Source organism: Neurospora tetraspora, assembly GCF_033439725.1.
Source record: "Neurospora tetraspora strain CBS 560.94 chromosome Unknown B0H65scaffold_9, whole genome shotgun sequence".
NCBI classification, from domain to species: domain Eukaryota; kingdom Fungi; phylum Ascomycota; class Sordariomycetes; order Sordariales; family Sordariaceae; genus Neurospora; species Neurospora tetraspora.
In genome coordinates this window covers 984,753-999,559 of record NW_026944391.1, presented here as the reverse complement: position 1 = coordinate 999,559, position 14,807 = coordinate 984,753, and the positions used below count along the sequence as shown (strand labels likewise).

General features: G+C 52.2%; 4 protein-coding genes across 4 annotated transcripts; 2 read left to right on the top strand and 2 right to left on the bottom strand.

Annotated features, from left to right (window-relative positions):
- Nucleotides 1–4,203: 4,203 nt before the first annotated feature.
- Nucleotides 4,204–6,824, top strand: B0H65DRAFT_503290 (uncharacterized protein; the record flags this gene model as incomplete). Its single annotated transcript, XM_062827870.1, has 1 exon — nucleotides 4,204–6,824. A coding segment is annotated over exon 1 (2,241 nt), but the record flags the coding sequence as incomplete, so codon positions are not given.
- A 717-nt stretch (nucleotides 6,825–7,541) lies between these two features.
- B0H65DRAFT_337764 (vacuolar ATP synthase subunit E) lies at nucleotides 7,542–8,509 on the bottom strand. The gene is made up of 3 exons (XM_062823593.1): nucleotides 8,385–8,509; nucleotides 7,794–8,302; nucleotides 7,542–7,732 (listed from the first exon to the last, which is right to left on the bottom strand). The coding sequence occupies exons 1-3, from the start codon at nucleotides 8,415–8,417 to the stop codon at nucleotides 7,582–7,584; spliced, it is 693 nt and encodes a 230-aa protein (XP_062677090.1). The 5' UTR covers nucleotides 8,418–8,509; the 3' UTR covers nucleotides 7,542–7,581.
- Nucleotides 8,510–9,581: 1,072 nt separating this feature from the next.
- On the top strand, nucleotides 9,582–12,038 carry B0H65DRAFT_337756 (uncharacterized protein). The gene is made up of 2 exons (XM_062823592.1): nucleotides 9,582–9,860; nucleotides 9,926–12,038. Exons 1-2 carry the CDS (start codon nucleotides 9,819–9,821, stop codon nucleotides 11,837–11,839), a joined length of 1,956 nt encoding a protein of 651 aa, XP_062677089.1. The 5' UTR covers nucleotides 9,582–9,818; the 3' UTR covers nucleotides 11,840–12,038.
- Nucleotides 12,039–12,308: 270 nt separating this feature from the next.
- On the bottom strand, nucleotides 12,309–14,315 carry B0H65DRAFT_592682 (uncharacterized protein; the record flags this gene model as incomplete). Its single annotated transcript, XM_062831130.1, has 3 exons — nucleotides 12,309–12,853; nucleotides 12,914–13,665; nucleotides 14,160–14,315. The coding sequence occupies 3 exons, from the start codon at nucleotides 14,313–14,315 to the stop codon at nucleotides 12,733–12,735; spliced, it is 1,029 nt and encodes a 342-aa protein (XP_062677088.1). The 3' UTR covers nucleotides 12,309–12,732.
- Between the last annotated feature and the right edge of the window lie 492 nt (nucleotides 14,316–14,807).

The following is a 14,807-nucleotide window of genomic DNA, read 5'->3' as shown; positions in this document are numbered from 1 at the left end:
TCGCTGTCAGCTCCGAGAGAGGCTTGACGCCTTTGTCTCCCTGTAGAGCCTGTGTGTTACACGTGTGGGCCAAGAAAACATGGAAGCCCGTCGTCGATCTTGCTGGTTCTTGCAGAGATCGCAGGTGGAAAGGTGGGAAGGAGTGGGGGGGAAGAGCCATAGGGATTCCGAACAATTGCCTCTATCAACCACTCAATTAATTACCCTCCCCTCCTTGCGATGCACCCGATGCACCTCCTCATTTTATCTGACTGCCAGTTTTACCTTTTTACCTTTTTATAGTTGTTAAAGAGGTCTATCTCTCTCCGCTCTCGGTACGTACGGTTATTGTTCCCTTGAACATGATACATCTATACATAACATCGTGGAGATCAGAAAGGCACTCTGCAAAAGGAAGAAGCAACGGATCATCAACCACCATCACAAAATGCAAACTCCCCTGGTCCCTTTTCTTGTTTCTCTCTCGGGGTTTACCCAAAACCCGGGTCCCGAAGCGCCCGCGTTGTATAAAAGTCCACCGTGGTCCAGCTTCGGGACCATTCCTCTTTCTGTCTTCTGAGCCCAAGGCGGCGACGAATAGTATGGAGGCGCCTGCCCAATCAGGTATAAGGTCTCTTCATCCGCAAAATTGAAGTGTTGCAGCACCTCGTTAGCTTGACGGGCTTGGCTCACAGTTCAATATGCTCGGCTTTCTCAAATGGGAGGGCTTGGAGAGAATGTAACTGAAAAGGATGTGCATTGCGAAACAACTTCCAGATTCGCGAGTCTTTCACAAAAAGAACAGCAGAAAAGACCGAGGCGCGGGCGCGCGCTTCTAGAGATCCTCGCACTTTGATGAAGGACGGACTAAAAGATCTGCTCCATCATCGTGGGGAAGACCTCCCACCCTACCCAACTAACGAAAGAAAAAAATAGGGGCTATCACGGCAGCCATGGGGGGCAGTTGGTATCTTGAAATCTTCCGTCAGCTCACAGTGGACGACGACTGGACGTTCTCGGGAATACGATCTCTCTTTCTGGTGATCCAATGCCACAAGCCCATCCCTCCGCCGCCTCATAATGACTTGCAGCGCCACCAGACCAGGTACCCCAGTTCCCAATGCAGCCAGCCAGCCTTAACCGCGGTTTATACACACGATTTCATTTTATTAAAACGTGAATGACCAGAGATTCATTCATGCTCACACCGACACGCAGCGCGTCTACGCGTCCCTATCCCCGTCGTCGATGAGGATCCGGCCTAGTTCTAGGCGGCCCTGGCAACTTAAAGCAAGACGGAACCCGACCGATGACCGACTGACTGACTGCCCACCGCCGACCCGGCGACCCGGCGACCCAGCGACCCCTATTTCACAGCCTCGATGGGATCCTCTTCGAGAAAGATAGGGATGGGATCCCAACAGCGACACTCCCAACCTCAAGTCCTAACCCTTTTCAAGAGCCTTGCCAGCAAGCCCTTCAAGGTTCTTTTTGCTCTTCTGGAGCGAAGTCGCTCAGTCGCCAGTCCGAGATCCGAAGGGCACATCTTTCATGTTTCTCTCTGTAGTAGGCTCTGTGTGTGTCTGGCTCAGCCCGGCCCGCTCGCTCGCTGCCAGCCCAGTGCGGCGCCCCCGGCGTACGCCGTTACCGTAGTAGGCAGGGCACAGGGCACAGGGCATAGGGAAACAATCCCGTGACGCACGCCCAACGTCGACCGCCTCTTGAATGAATGATGACCCTTTTCAGTAAACAATCTCCTCCCCTCAGACCTCAATTAAGTCTGAAGTATCAAGTGTGAGGTAGTATGTGGGTTTAGTGCCCGGTAGGTATGGTTACCTATGTTACTTTGTGTTCGTGTAACACGCCAATTTTACCTGTGACGGTGTTTCAGTGACATTTTTGTTCATCTGTCATCATCCAAACAAAACCAACGCAGGATTTCTTGGGTTTGGTTTCCAGTTTTGGGGTTTGGTTTCTCTGGTATACCATACTAGGTATCCTCTAAGCCTCTTTTCGTGATACGGTGAGTATATAGTAGGTATACAGGATTTCACGACGGTTTTGGGAGTTGGAGTTTGCCCTTTCACTGCTTCTGAACCTCTAGATAGAAAGAGACGAACACCGTGCAAAGCCAAGAGGAATACCACGAAATGACTGACTCGTCCTTATGACATACCCAACTCGGACTCATAAGCTTGTGATGATGAATCATCATGAGTCCTCATGACGCTTCGTTATAGAGAAGAATGATACCATGATGTTTACAACCAAACCGTAGTCGATAGCAAGCTAGAGATAGGTACTACCGGTAGGTAGCGGTAACATGACACAACCACACAAACAAACAAACACCCGTTAAAACTCCCAGTACGTTTCGTTATACGGAGCACATCCATCACATCCCGCAACACATTGTACACCAATAACTCCGGATAGTATAGTAGACGTACTGCGTAGGGCAATTTTCAAACCACTTTTAAACTTCCGGGAAAGAAAGAAAGAAAGAAAGAAAGAAAGAAAGACAAAAGTCGACGATGAAACTTACGTCTACGTCTGTGCAACTGTGCGTGCGCCGCCGCTACCCCCGGTGTCCCGACTCCCGACGGAGGGATGGATAGATGAGACCAGGTCGGCCCTTCCCTTCTTTCCAAATTACATACATACCCGTATGTTACCAATGTAATGACAACCTAGTTCTAGAGGTAACTGACGAACAATCCTCGGAACCGTTCATTGGGTCAGTCAGTCAGCATTACATCGAGTTTTCATGCAAATGGGCTCAGCTTTGTATTGGATCGGGTATGTTGGATGTCAGCGTAACCTTTAGACTTTCCCTTCCGCTGACAAAGAATAAAGAATCGACGGAGTTAAAAAGCCGAACCCACTCAGCAAAAACTCAATTCCTCCTCAAATCCGGACCGGACCTTCTGAACTCTGAAGGGACCAAATGAGAACAAAGACTTTTCTTTGTTCTCATGATTCCGAAAGACCTTAGGTTCCAGAGCACGGCACGCAGAGCACGGACTGAACGGATCGTAGGTCCCCTATTAACTGAACTGAATGGTAGACAGGGATCACCCTAGCCAAAGCGGTAGAGCCCTGAGAGCGTACCTGACGTCCAAGCGTTCGAGCGCCAAAGAGGCGATTTTAGCGAAGAGTTGAAATTACCATGTTGGTTGCTAGTAAACGTTAACAATTTCTCGCAGTTTGGTCTTGGACGCACGGTCTTGGATCTGATAAAACAGGCGAAGGAAGGGCTCTCAAGAACGTGTGAACATGTGAAGGTGTGAATGAATTGAGGCTGTGAATACTTGGCTTGGACTTGGCCCTTTTTAGGTAGTTTGAACTGTGAGATTGTGAGACACTGGCTTGTGAGCCCTGAGAAGGGAAAGGTGAAAGTTGAAACCTAAAGACATCGACATGGCTTCAATGGCTCCACGGATTGGCGATGTTGAGGTCCTGGGTTCATTTTAAACGATGCTATAAAAGGAAGGGAATTCGGGATGGCATCATCGCCCGACGTTGTCTTGGAAGAAACCCTGATGTTTTCTTGACCCTTGAGATTTTGTCCTGGAAAAAATGGAAGTCTTCACCTGCCTGAAAACTTACAGATATCACAAGGACTTCCCCATCCTCCCTCATTTCCATCACTGAGCTCATGACAAACCCAAGAACAATCCAAGAAGAAGCGAACAGAACCTCAAGCCCAAATGGTCGAACTTGGGTCACCCCTCCAACTGGAAACGGGAACATCTCTGCCCGGTACCAAAGCTCCGACACAATGGTCAATGCAGGGGTTGCCAAAAGCACCAAAAATTCCGGCCCTGTGGTTTGACGTTTCGGACCTCCGAAATGTCTTTCGCTTTTCGGCCTACCTTGTTTGGGTATGCGCTGTTGTCTCGTTCGTAGATACCTAACACTTTTGGCTGTGCCGCTTCGAATCTCTCTCCAAGCCATAGGCTTTCATCTCTCGCCGCTGAGTTCGCTGACAGTTGATGAAATGGCCAAGCATCATGTGCTGTCATGAAAGATTGAGTGAGATCGAGTGAGCAACTGAACCAATTGCTCGGAATGTCATGTTGCTCGTACGGGAGTGTTGCTGAGCTGAGCCACTATGCTTCCGTCGTTTGTCATGATAATGAATGGTTATGTCCGTGACAAAGGCAGAAAGAAAAGGCTCGCACCGATGCGCAGCGGTATCGTTTGGTAAGCATCTTTCAACGACAGGTTGTTCATTGTTCAGTTGATGGTTGTTTCTTTCATCATCTCAATCCGTTGAATTTCCCCTGTCTAACCCTAACCCGAGCCACTGGAGACAAACACTTTTTTGCGGGGTCGTTGGCGGGGATGAATGCACTGTAAATTGATGCGGGCCGCTGCGACGCGGGTCAAGCTGCAGCGACGCGTCTCTCGAGACAATCAAGGACCTCGATGAACAGCGACTTTTTCCTGGTAGACACCATGCATTTTCCCAGTTCATTGTTTTAGGGTGCAAGCGCTGACCATTGCCCACATCGTTTCTGAGGTGCAACATCGCATCGTCAAGTCGTCGACAACACATCTTCTGCCTTTACCAGCACTTCGATCCGAAAAGCACCGCCGCAATGTCCAAGAACGCTGCCATCACCAGCTTCTTCAAGCCGGCCCCGCGGGACTCGCAGGACTCCCAGGGAAGCTCCCAGGCACCCCAATCTTCAATCCCCCGATCGCCCATCAGAGCAGCAATGTCGCCCTTCAAAATGCCCGGAACGCCAGGAACGGGATTCAAATCATCACTACCGATCAGGTCCCCTGTACCACCGCCATACTCGCCGTTGACACTTCTCTCATCACCGCTGAAGCCTCGATCCGCCGTAAAGCCGGTACGAGATCGAAATGCCGTCATCGGAGCATCCGACGAAGAAGACGACGGCAGCGACTTCATATCATCGGACGACGACCTGCCCGATCTCTTCGCCGAGCCCAAGACCGAAGTACCTGTGTCGATCCGAGCAAATGGAAGCCCGACGAAAGGGCCAGTGTCAAAACGGGTGGCATCAACCAAAATTGTCGTGTCTCCCATCAACTTCAACAAGAAGCACAAGTTCGACATGAAGGCCATCTTAAAGCATACCGAGGCAGAGAAGAAGATAGCAGAGAGCGAAAAGCGGGTTGAGCAGCTCATGGCTGAGGATGAAGAGGACAAACGAGCCGAGCCACTTGCTGTCAAGAAGGAGGGCACCACCCTCCATGATGACATGTTGGACATGTTGTCCGAGGCGGAGGACAGTCAAGAGGAGACTAAAAAAGAGAAGCTACTCAGGGCCGTTAAGAGGACAGAAGCCACTTCGCAGCGGAAACAATGGTACTTCTTTGACGAAGATCATGGGCACAAAGTGGTCGACGACCTGTCAATAGGCTTCCGGAACAAATTCCCCCAGCACGCGGCCACCGGTGTTTGGAAAATCCTGGCGACACAAAAGGGGAGAATGGATCTCATCGAGCGTGGAGTCCCTTACCATCTCCAGTCCAAGCTACGGAACATGCCCGACGAGATCTTTATCTGGATTGTAGACGAGCTACCGTTCATCAAGACAAGGAGGTTACGAGAATCCAACCTCAGACTTCTAAAAATCTGTCCCGAGCAAGCAGGCCGACTACTCACACCCGACCGCATCACCCAGTTATTCCGCACCATCGGCACACCCAAGCGATGTCTCGAGACGCCGTCATCATCAGAAGACAACACCGATCAAAAGAAACCCGACCCCGGCCGTCCCTACAACATCGACCGAGACTGGACCCCCCTCCGCACCGTCCTGCGCATCCTCTCCGAGACCGCCCGCGGGCTCTCCACCGACTCCCTCACCCGCTCCACGACCCTCCTCCTCCGTCTGGGCATGGACGCCCTCATCCGTCGCAACCCGGACCTACACTCCACCTTCCGACACACCCTCATCCACCTGATCGAAGCCGTGCCCTCCTCCTCCTTCGACGGCTTCTGCCTCTCCTGCTGTTCTAGTCTCTACTCCCTAACCACGGACTCCTCCCTCCTCTCCGACGCTCTTAGGTCTCTGCCGTACCAAACCCCCAAACTGGTCAACCTCCGCCGCAGGCTTGCCTTGGCCTTCCTCTTCGCCTCCGCTTCCACCTCCCTTTTGCCCTCCCCCTCCCCCTCTTTTGACACAGTCGTCCCCTCGCCCATCCAAGAATTCTCCCTCCACGATCCCAGCCAGACTTTCTCCCTCCCTTTGCTGCTGGCCTACCTCGATATCTCCCCGCATTTCCAAACCACCCGCTCTTCGTCGTCCGCTGATTACTTTGTCCTCTCCGCCCAAACCGACCTGTTACGCATAGCCATAGGCGACGGCGATCCCCCTTCTTCTTCCCCTTCTTCCCCTTCTTCCCCTTCTTCCCCCCATCCTCCCGTTTCCTCCTCCCTTCTTCCATCTCTCCCATTTTCCACCTCAACCTCAACCTCAACCTCCTCAGAAATCAAATCCCACAACCGCCAAATCGACCACCTCACCCGCCGCATCCGCACCCTCTGGTCCAACATCCACGACCAATCCGGGTCGACAGCCGAGATTTCTCGGTTGGAAGCCAAAGTCAAGCTTAAAGACTTGGAGCGGAAACTGGAGTGGGCGGTCAGGACGAAACCGGTTAGTAGGGCGAATATCTTTGGTATCAAAGGAGGAGGGGGAGGAGGGGCGGGGATTTTGGGGGGTGGGTATGGGTATGGAGAGGGGGATGGGGATGGGGATGAGGATGTGGATAGTGAGGAGGAGAGGGAGAGGGAACAGAAAAGGGAGAGGGAGGGGGTGGAGCAGAAGATGTTTATGAGGAGGTTTTTGGGGAAGGGGACGAGGGTCGAGGGTTGAGGGTTGAGGGGGTTGTCTGAGTGGTTAGTTGTGTGGGTTGTTTTGGTGTTATTGTGGGTATAGTGGTCTTGTCTATGGATGAGTGTTTGGGTGTTTGGGTGGTATGTTGACGGTTTGTATAACGACGCTCTGGACTTGGGAGGTTACCCCGAATATGGCGTATTGGCGGTTTATGTATGTTTGTCTGTTTATACGTATAGTCTTGAGGATATATGTCTTGAGAATATGGGTCTGGGGAAGAGCGGAACACACGAATATAGGAGCGTCAAGATATAGGTAATACCCATTGCTGTTAATGCATATGAGGAGGGATGGTTAGCCTTATCAAGAGATGTAGAGTTCTCAAAGATTGGCAAAGTCTGGAGGAACTCGGAAGAAGCACACAAGCTCGTCAACCCAACAGCATGGAACAACAGTTGCTTTGCGATAAACAAGGGAACAGCGAAAACAACTGTATCATACAAAAACTCTTAACATGATAACCCATGCATGCATTCGTCGTCCATCCATAACCACCTACTCCCTCGCCAACCTTTTCTTGGCTTAACTTGTCTTGTCATTGAACATCATCAAACAACGAGAAGCACCCAATGCTCTGGTGTGGACCTTCGGCTTTGTCTCCCTCTTGAGATTCGTCCACAGGACTCCTTCTCCCTTCCCTGAACATTAGGTGCCGTAACTTGTTATAGGAAAACCGTACCCTTCTCCGTATTCACAGTAGCCTTCCGAAGAAGCGGTGCACTTAGTCGAAGAACTTGCGGTTGGGGTTGTCGCCGAAAAGAGCCTTGCGCATCGCCGGGAGAGCGCTGTCCTTAAGCAGGTTCAACCTGGCCTCGAAGGTGTTGTCGATATCGATCTTGCCGTTTCCGCCGACGATGATGACGCCACCAGCGCTGTTGTTGTCTTCCGTTAGCATATCTTCCTGCTAGCAACTTGGGCCTGAGTGTAACCTACCTCCCCTCAGCAACGGGATTCTCCTCATCAATCGTCGCCTTGACATCCTTATCCGTCTTCTCCTTGTACTCCTCGCTCGCCGCCTCCGCCGCCTGCCTAACCACGTCATAATCCGCCTTGCGCGCGCGGATCGCCAGCTCAGGCTCGTTCATGGCGTAGAAGCCCTCCAAGAGCAAGCCCTTGAGGATGTCCTTGTAGCGGCCCTCGTCCTTGGTAGCATCGGCCAGCTGGGCGCTGGCGGCCTCAAAGATGTCATCCAGAAGCTCCTGGCGCGCGCCCAGGACCTTGAGCCGCGTCTTGTTGGCCACGGTCGACCGCGTGATCTGCTGCGACATCTGCGCCTGCTTGAACTTCTTGGCGTAGGCCGAGTCGATGGCGTCCGTCTCCTGGCGGACCAGCTTGGACTTTTCGATGGCGAATTCCTCGTTGGCTTTGATCTCGATCTCGCGCGCTTTTTCCTCGGCTTCTTGCTTGATGAAAGCCGTCATCTTGCGGAGCTCTTGTCCGACCTGCGACGTGTACGTACACGCATTGTTAGTATTGGCGCTTATCTGGGAAACAACACCAGAGCAGCAATGGGATTGAACGCACCTGATCGTCGGACAAGGCGTGAACTTGTGACATTTTGGCTGGTGTTTACCAAGGAAACTCTAGGGAACAGGTGTTTGTTGTTGTGGTTCGGTATAGGACCGGGTCGCCGAGGACGGTTATCGAGGATGTGATGTCGTCGTCCTTGGGAGGGGAAGCTCACGGGCAGAGCTAACTTGGTTCGATATCGGGTATAGAGCGAAGAAGCGAAGTTAGGACGCTAAGGTGATTGCAATCTATCAAAAGTCGAAAACAGGGCTGAAAGGGTATCGCAGTTGCTGGTATTCCGTTGTTTAAACGACGTCAGCTTGTTTGGGGGGGGGGGGGGGGGGGGGGTGATGTTGGCTTGGCATTGGACTGGAGCCAGGAAGGCTGGCAACAGCAACCCCGGCCCTGGGCGGCCTGGTGGTGGTCATCATCGCTGTGCAGAGCTTCGAAACGAACCTGAAGAACAGCACTGCACCACTGCTGCACCAAGCATTAACTGCGGCAGGCACTAGCCACAGCAAACCCCACCTTCCACTTAGAAGCAAGTGAAGACATCAGCCTCCTACCTTAGAGGTATCCATCGGTATCAAATGCCTGCCGCTGAGGTTGAATCGGGGGGCCCATGTCAGCTGATTGGACCCACCAGCCACTCACCGCGGTCGGTCACTCTCAATCACTCACAGCGAGTCTTCCCCTTTTACCTAGCGTTCCAGCGCATTGACATGTGCTGCAAACACACTGCACTGCGCGTGAGAGCGTCGCGCTAGACCACCTCCAGTCCGTTTCGGTGACCCATGGCCGTTCTCTGCAGGAAAGAGAGTCCAGGTTCGACGCCCGGTGGTTTGTTCCTTCATGCGTCAAGGCCCGATCCATGGTTGCCCTGTCTTTTCGAAGTGTTTAATGTTTCGTCTCTCGAATACAATTTCCCCCCTTCCACTACTTCAACCACTCCTTTCGTGATACCAGTGCCGTGAACCATCCGAGATTTGCACTCAGTTGCAAGAGGCCGATAGCTATTTCACCTGCCCTGCGGCCGCATATTACTGCCCTGAGACATCAGGGAGAAACACCCTAAAACCGTCCACTGTCCAGCGAGGTTCCCAAACCTTATCGACCTTTATCTACCTCGTTACCTTATACCTACGACCGGACTTGACCGTTTGCGACACACCTAGACTACACTACCGAATTGAAACGGACGACGACTCCCGCCTCTTCACCGATTGTGCACCTGACTTGGTCTTCGTGCGCTCGAATTACGTCGATACCATACCCAACAATTCTCTTTGTCGTTGTACAAATCCTCCCGTCGATCCAACACTTGCCCGGACAACCTCAGCGACCGAGCGGCATCTCCGTCACGATATTCCCCCATGCAAACATAGTATAATAGCCGCCACCTCGCCCTCTGGCTGTCTGGGTGAAAGATAGCCTCAAACCACAGGCGCGATGGGGCTCATTGGCGGCATCTCTCCTGGAGGGAGCATTGCTGTAAGCTATCTAAATACTCGACATACTTTGACGTCAACGACTTCTAATCTTAAGCGCAACTACAGCTCGGAATAATAGTCGGCTTGATATCCACGAGCGTCCAAAGTCTCGGCCTGACGCTACAACGAAAGTCACACATACTCGAAGATGAAAAGGGGCCCTACGATGTTCGACGACCGCCATATCGAAGAAGGAGGTGGCAGGTAGGAATGGGCATGTTCATCATCTCCAACGTCGTCGGGAGCTCGGTTCAGATATCGGTCCTCCCTTTACCGGTCCTCTCGACACTCCAAGCGTCCGGCTTGGTATTCAACTCGATTTGCGCCACCCTCATTCTCGGAGAACCGTTCACGAGGTGGTCACTATGGGGAACCTTGCTGGTCTGCAGCGGCGCAGTCTTGATCGCCATCTTCGGAGCTATTCCCTCGCCGGCGCATAAATTGAGCGAGCTGCTGGAATTATTGGGAAGGGGTCCCTTCGTGGCATGGATGGTGTTTCAGGGCATCCTGGTGCTGGGCATTGCGATCGCGACAGATGTGATAGGCAACTTCACAAAGCTGATGCAGCATTCCCGGTTCCGCCTTGCTCGGGGTTTTGCTTACGGCTGCATAAGTGGCATCCTGTCTGCTCACTCCCTGCTGGTGGCCAAGTCAGCCGTCGAACTGCTCGTCAAGACTCTTGTGGACGGCGATAACCAGTTTGTCCACTGGCAGTCCTGGGCCATTCTCCTGGCCCTTGTCACGCTCGCTCTCAGCCAACTCTACTACCTACACCGCGGCCTGAAACTGGTTTCGACCTCGGTTCTATACCCACTAATATTTTGCATCTATAACATCATCGCCATTCTAGATGGCCTAATCTACTTTGATCAGACCGAACTGATCAGCCCGCTCCAGGCGTGCCTAATCACCCTTGGCACCGTCATCCTTCTCACCGGTGTCCTGGCACTATCATGGCGTCTACACGACGAACAACACACCCCCGGCGTTGGCCAGTCAACTCTTGCCCCAGGACTGGGCCTAGTCGAAGATACAGAAGACGAAGACGACGAAGAAGCCCTCCTACTCCGCTCCGACATCGAAGACGAGGAGGAACGCATCGGCGTTCCCTCTCCACGCTTGTACAGCTACAGCACCTTCAGCACCAGCCAATCCCGACTACCGGGCGACGGCACCTCTCAAGGCGGCGGGCCCGTCCTGGTGATAGCACCACCCAAGCGCCAGCGTTCCCTAGCCGGCCAATCGATCCGCACCCTACCTTCCAACCGATGGACCGAACGTGCCGAAATCTGGGACGAGCTCGAAGACCGTGACACGCCACCCGACCACTCCTCCCTCTCCTCCCCAGCCTTTCTCTCCAGCAGCAGGCGCCGCTCCACCACTTTACCCGTTTCAAATCCAGGCGAGGGTACCTCCCTCCTCCACCCGCGCCGGAGGGAAGTAAGCGATAGCTACCAGTTCGCTCCGCCGCGAGCCGCCACCGATCTCGCCTCGCCCCGACCACGAAATTCCCGGAGACGCAGAAAGTCCACTGGTTTCCCGGGTTTCATTCCCCGCAAACCGTCAGCGGCAACGACAGCACCACGAAAGCCGTCGTCAGGTGGTGGTTTGCAAGATGTAGTCAGTGGATTCCTGAGAGCAAGGTGGTGGAAGAATAAACCAAAGACTACACTGGGGGTGCCAGGACTGAGGGAGGAGGCGATAGTTGCTGCGAGGAATAGGATACATGAAGAAGAGGAAGGGGAGGGGTTGTTGGAGGATTATCATCAAGGGCAGGGTCAGGGTCAGGGTCAGGGTCAGGCGCAAGCGTCGGGGTCGGGGTCGGGGTCAAGTAGTGAGCGAGTGTCCCCAAAGAATGGGAACGGGAGGACAGAAGAGGCGTTATCACTAGATGGCGCCCCCCAAGGGGAAGGGCCGTCGACAACAACAGGAGGGATAAGGAATAATGGGAGGCGCAAGGTTGATGATTCACCGGTATAGTACTAGACCATGTGTTTGGTCTTGGGTTGGCGCTTGGGTTCTGGCTTTTTTATCATTTTCTTCTATAGGTAGCAATGGGGGCTCGGGGGGGTGGATATCAATAAATATACCAGCAATAGACAGACGTATGTCGTGTTTCAGTCAGGTGCCGTCGTTCAATCTAGCCTTGCTTGATTAAGGACCTCTACTCTTCGTGTTGTATATGTTGTACCTTGGTATCGAAGCTTTTGCGTTCATAAGCAGACAGACACTCAACGAGTTCTTTTCGGTCGAAAGCGGAAACTGACTAGACCCACCCTGATTGAAACTGGTCCCAGCGGGACACTTCCACAGTTCATAGTCAGTTGGGAACTCTCAATCTTAACAGATGATTCAATCGTTGGCATCATCGCCATAGAGCCATTCAAAGCATTTTTATAGCAAGGAACGTTGTTATTGTGTGGAGAAGGGCCCTCAAGAGAAAGAAGTGATGGATTGAAACGCCGAAAGCACTTTACTCGCTACTGGATATCGCTATCTTATTCTAAAATTGTCGTGTGAACGAAAGAAACAAACAGACAAGCCCCGAGAGTCTAGTCTACCATGTACGCTGCGCAGATTATCCGGTATTCCTGAACCCAACAAAGCCCAGTCAATCTGGTGTTTATTGACCGTCGGTACTCCCAGCAACGGGTATTGCCATTGACGTTGCCGTTCACATCATCGTTCCCTCTCCCGGTAATGCTGAGAACACTCATGTCAAGAGAATCGACCATCACCATTGCGGGCGCTACGGTTGTAGATAGATGATGGTATGGCCGTCGATATTGCTGTTGAGGATGTTCCAGTCGTTGATGTTACTGGCGATGATCCTACTGCCTGCTGGTAATGACGCTGTTATTGACAATACTGTTTTATATCTCCATGTCGCTGTCGACAATGTCGCTTTCGACGATGTTACCGTGGGCGATGCGGCCGTCAATAATTTCAAACGTGGCGACGCAATTGTTGGCGATGGCCCTGCTAACCTCAGGTCTATGGAGGTTCCGCTGATAGTACCGCTGATATTACTGCTGAAAACTATGCCATTGCCACTGCCGTTGGTGATCCGGTTCAGGAGGGAATTGGACGGGAAGCTGAGGCGGGGGTTGATGGGGGTGTTGACGCTGCGGACGAAAAGGCGGAGGTTGAAGTTGGGAGTTGACAGCACTCGCGCTGGTGCCACTGACGTTAGGTAGTTCATTGACTCGATCGCCCAAGTTGGTGCTATCGTTGATATTGCCATTGGTATACCCGTTGAAATTACCGTTCATATGCCCATTCGTAAGCCCATTAGTATATCCATTGGTAAGACCATTGGTCACCCCATTCATGTTGGTGTCCCCAATGTTGTGCCTGGCCAGATTCCTGATAACGGCATCATTAACCTCGATAAGGTTACCGTAGGTATGGCCATTGGTATGCTCGTTGGCATTACCGTTCGCATGCCCATCTGTATGCCCATTCGCATGTCCGTTGGCAAGACCATTGGTAAGCCCATTCAGGCGCGCTCTTTCACCGTCATACCCGGTCGGATTCCCATGGACGTTTCCGTTGTCCGAATACGCGTCGCCTTCGCCGTGGGGAAATTGCTGATGTTCGTCATAAAATGGTGCCGGCTGATGATGCTCCTCATTCCAAATTTCTTGACGAATTTCTTGAATCGTCCCGGGAGGAAACATCCGGTACACAGGCCTGTCTACATCCTTGTTCTCCTGGTCTTCAATCGGGTACCGATACTCTGGTGTGTCGTACAATTCCAACTGGAACCTTTCGCATTGGTAGATCGCGCTCGCGATCTTGAGGAGCTTTTTTGCACAGCCACGTTTGAAATGGCAGGTCTCTCTGGTCTGGAGAATGGGGGTCAAAAGGCATTAGAGCTGTTTTGCTTCAAGCCTACATAGACTATTCGTGGATCTCGATGGGTGATTGGGAAAGTTGGAAGAGTTGAAACTTACCCGGGAGTTTAGACTACGAATCTTCCGTCGAATATCTCTCATTGAAAGCGTCATCCCATTGAACGCAATTGACGCTCCTTCTGGATTCCGATCCATACAATAATCAAACACTAGATGTCATGGCGGGCACAATGCCATGTGTCAGGAACCTTATCCCTTTAAGCCGAGCTCCAAATCAAGGACTTACAATCCGCAACAACGTCATAAACCTTGTTGTACAACTGGTATAGCTCTCTCCGCTTATTCCTCGCTCTCGGGGAGTTGATCTTGTCATACTCTTCCTCCAATAGGACCGGCGGATAATGCCCTGCCCAATCCTAAAAGCGGCGAAAGAGCCGCCGGACCTCGACAAGTTCGAAATACTGATTGTTGGGCTCGACGTCGTCGTCGTCTTCGTCACCGAAAATGAACTTGAGTTGACAAAATCGCAGGTGGATAGCCATGTGAAGCATGAAGATATTTTCTCGCAAGGAGTCCGGGACATCACCGCGTGAGCTCATCTTGGAAAGGCGGTTGTTAGGGGGGCTGTGATGGGTGTAGTGGTTTGCTTTGCTTGGTTCGTAATGATGGCCGGCTAACTCGGAGGCTATGTTCCAGTCGGACGGGCCAAGAGCACTTTATTTCGTGCTCCAAGGGTCAGGATGAGTTTCTCGTTCCTATCCAACTGATGTGATTAGTTAGCTGTCGATTATCACCAAGTTGATCTGATGAAGGGCATGTTACCGACCAAGCTCTTTCCAGAACTCTATGTACGAACTACTATTTGGAATCAGAGCAATAACGGTATGACAGCGAACGTTGATGTTGGATCTTCGACACCGTGTTGTTATAATCGGGCGGACATAAGCGAACGTCGAGTGGTTGGAGGGAAGTGGGAGAGAAAACGCGGACTCAAGGGTTCCAACAGGCACCCCCGTTGCTTACTGTCTTGGTGGAGAGCATCAATTTCACACTCAAAGGGAAAGAACGGACGACGGGAAACGTAGAGGTAC

Coding starts and splice junctions, on each gene's coding strand:
- B0H65DRAFT_337764 (XM_062823593.1), bottom strand. CDS start 8,417: ATGTCACAAGTTCACGCCTTGTCCGACGATCAG. Junction 8,303..8,384: donor ACGCCTTGTCCGACGATCAG/GTGCGTTCAATC, acceptor TACACGTCGCAG/GTCGGACAAGAGCTCCGCAA. Junction 7,733..7,793: donor AATCCCGTTGCTGAGGGGAG/GTAGGTTACACT, acceptor AGACAACAACAG/CGCTGGTGGCGTCATCATCG.
- B0H65DRAFT_337756 (XM_062823592.1), top strand. CDS start 9,819: ATGGGGCTCATTGGCGGCATCTCTCCTGGAGGGAGCATTGCT. Junction 9,861..9,925: donor CTCCTGGAGGGAGCATTGCT/GTAAGCTATCTA, acceptor GCGCAACTACAG/CTCGGAATAATAGTCGGCTT.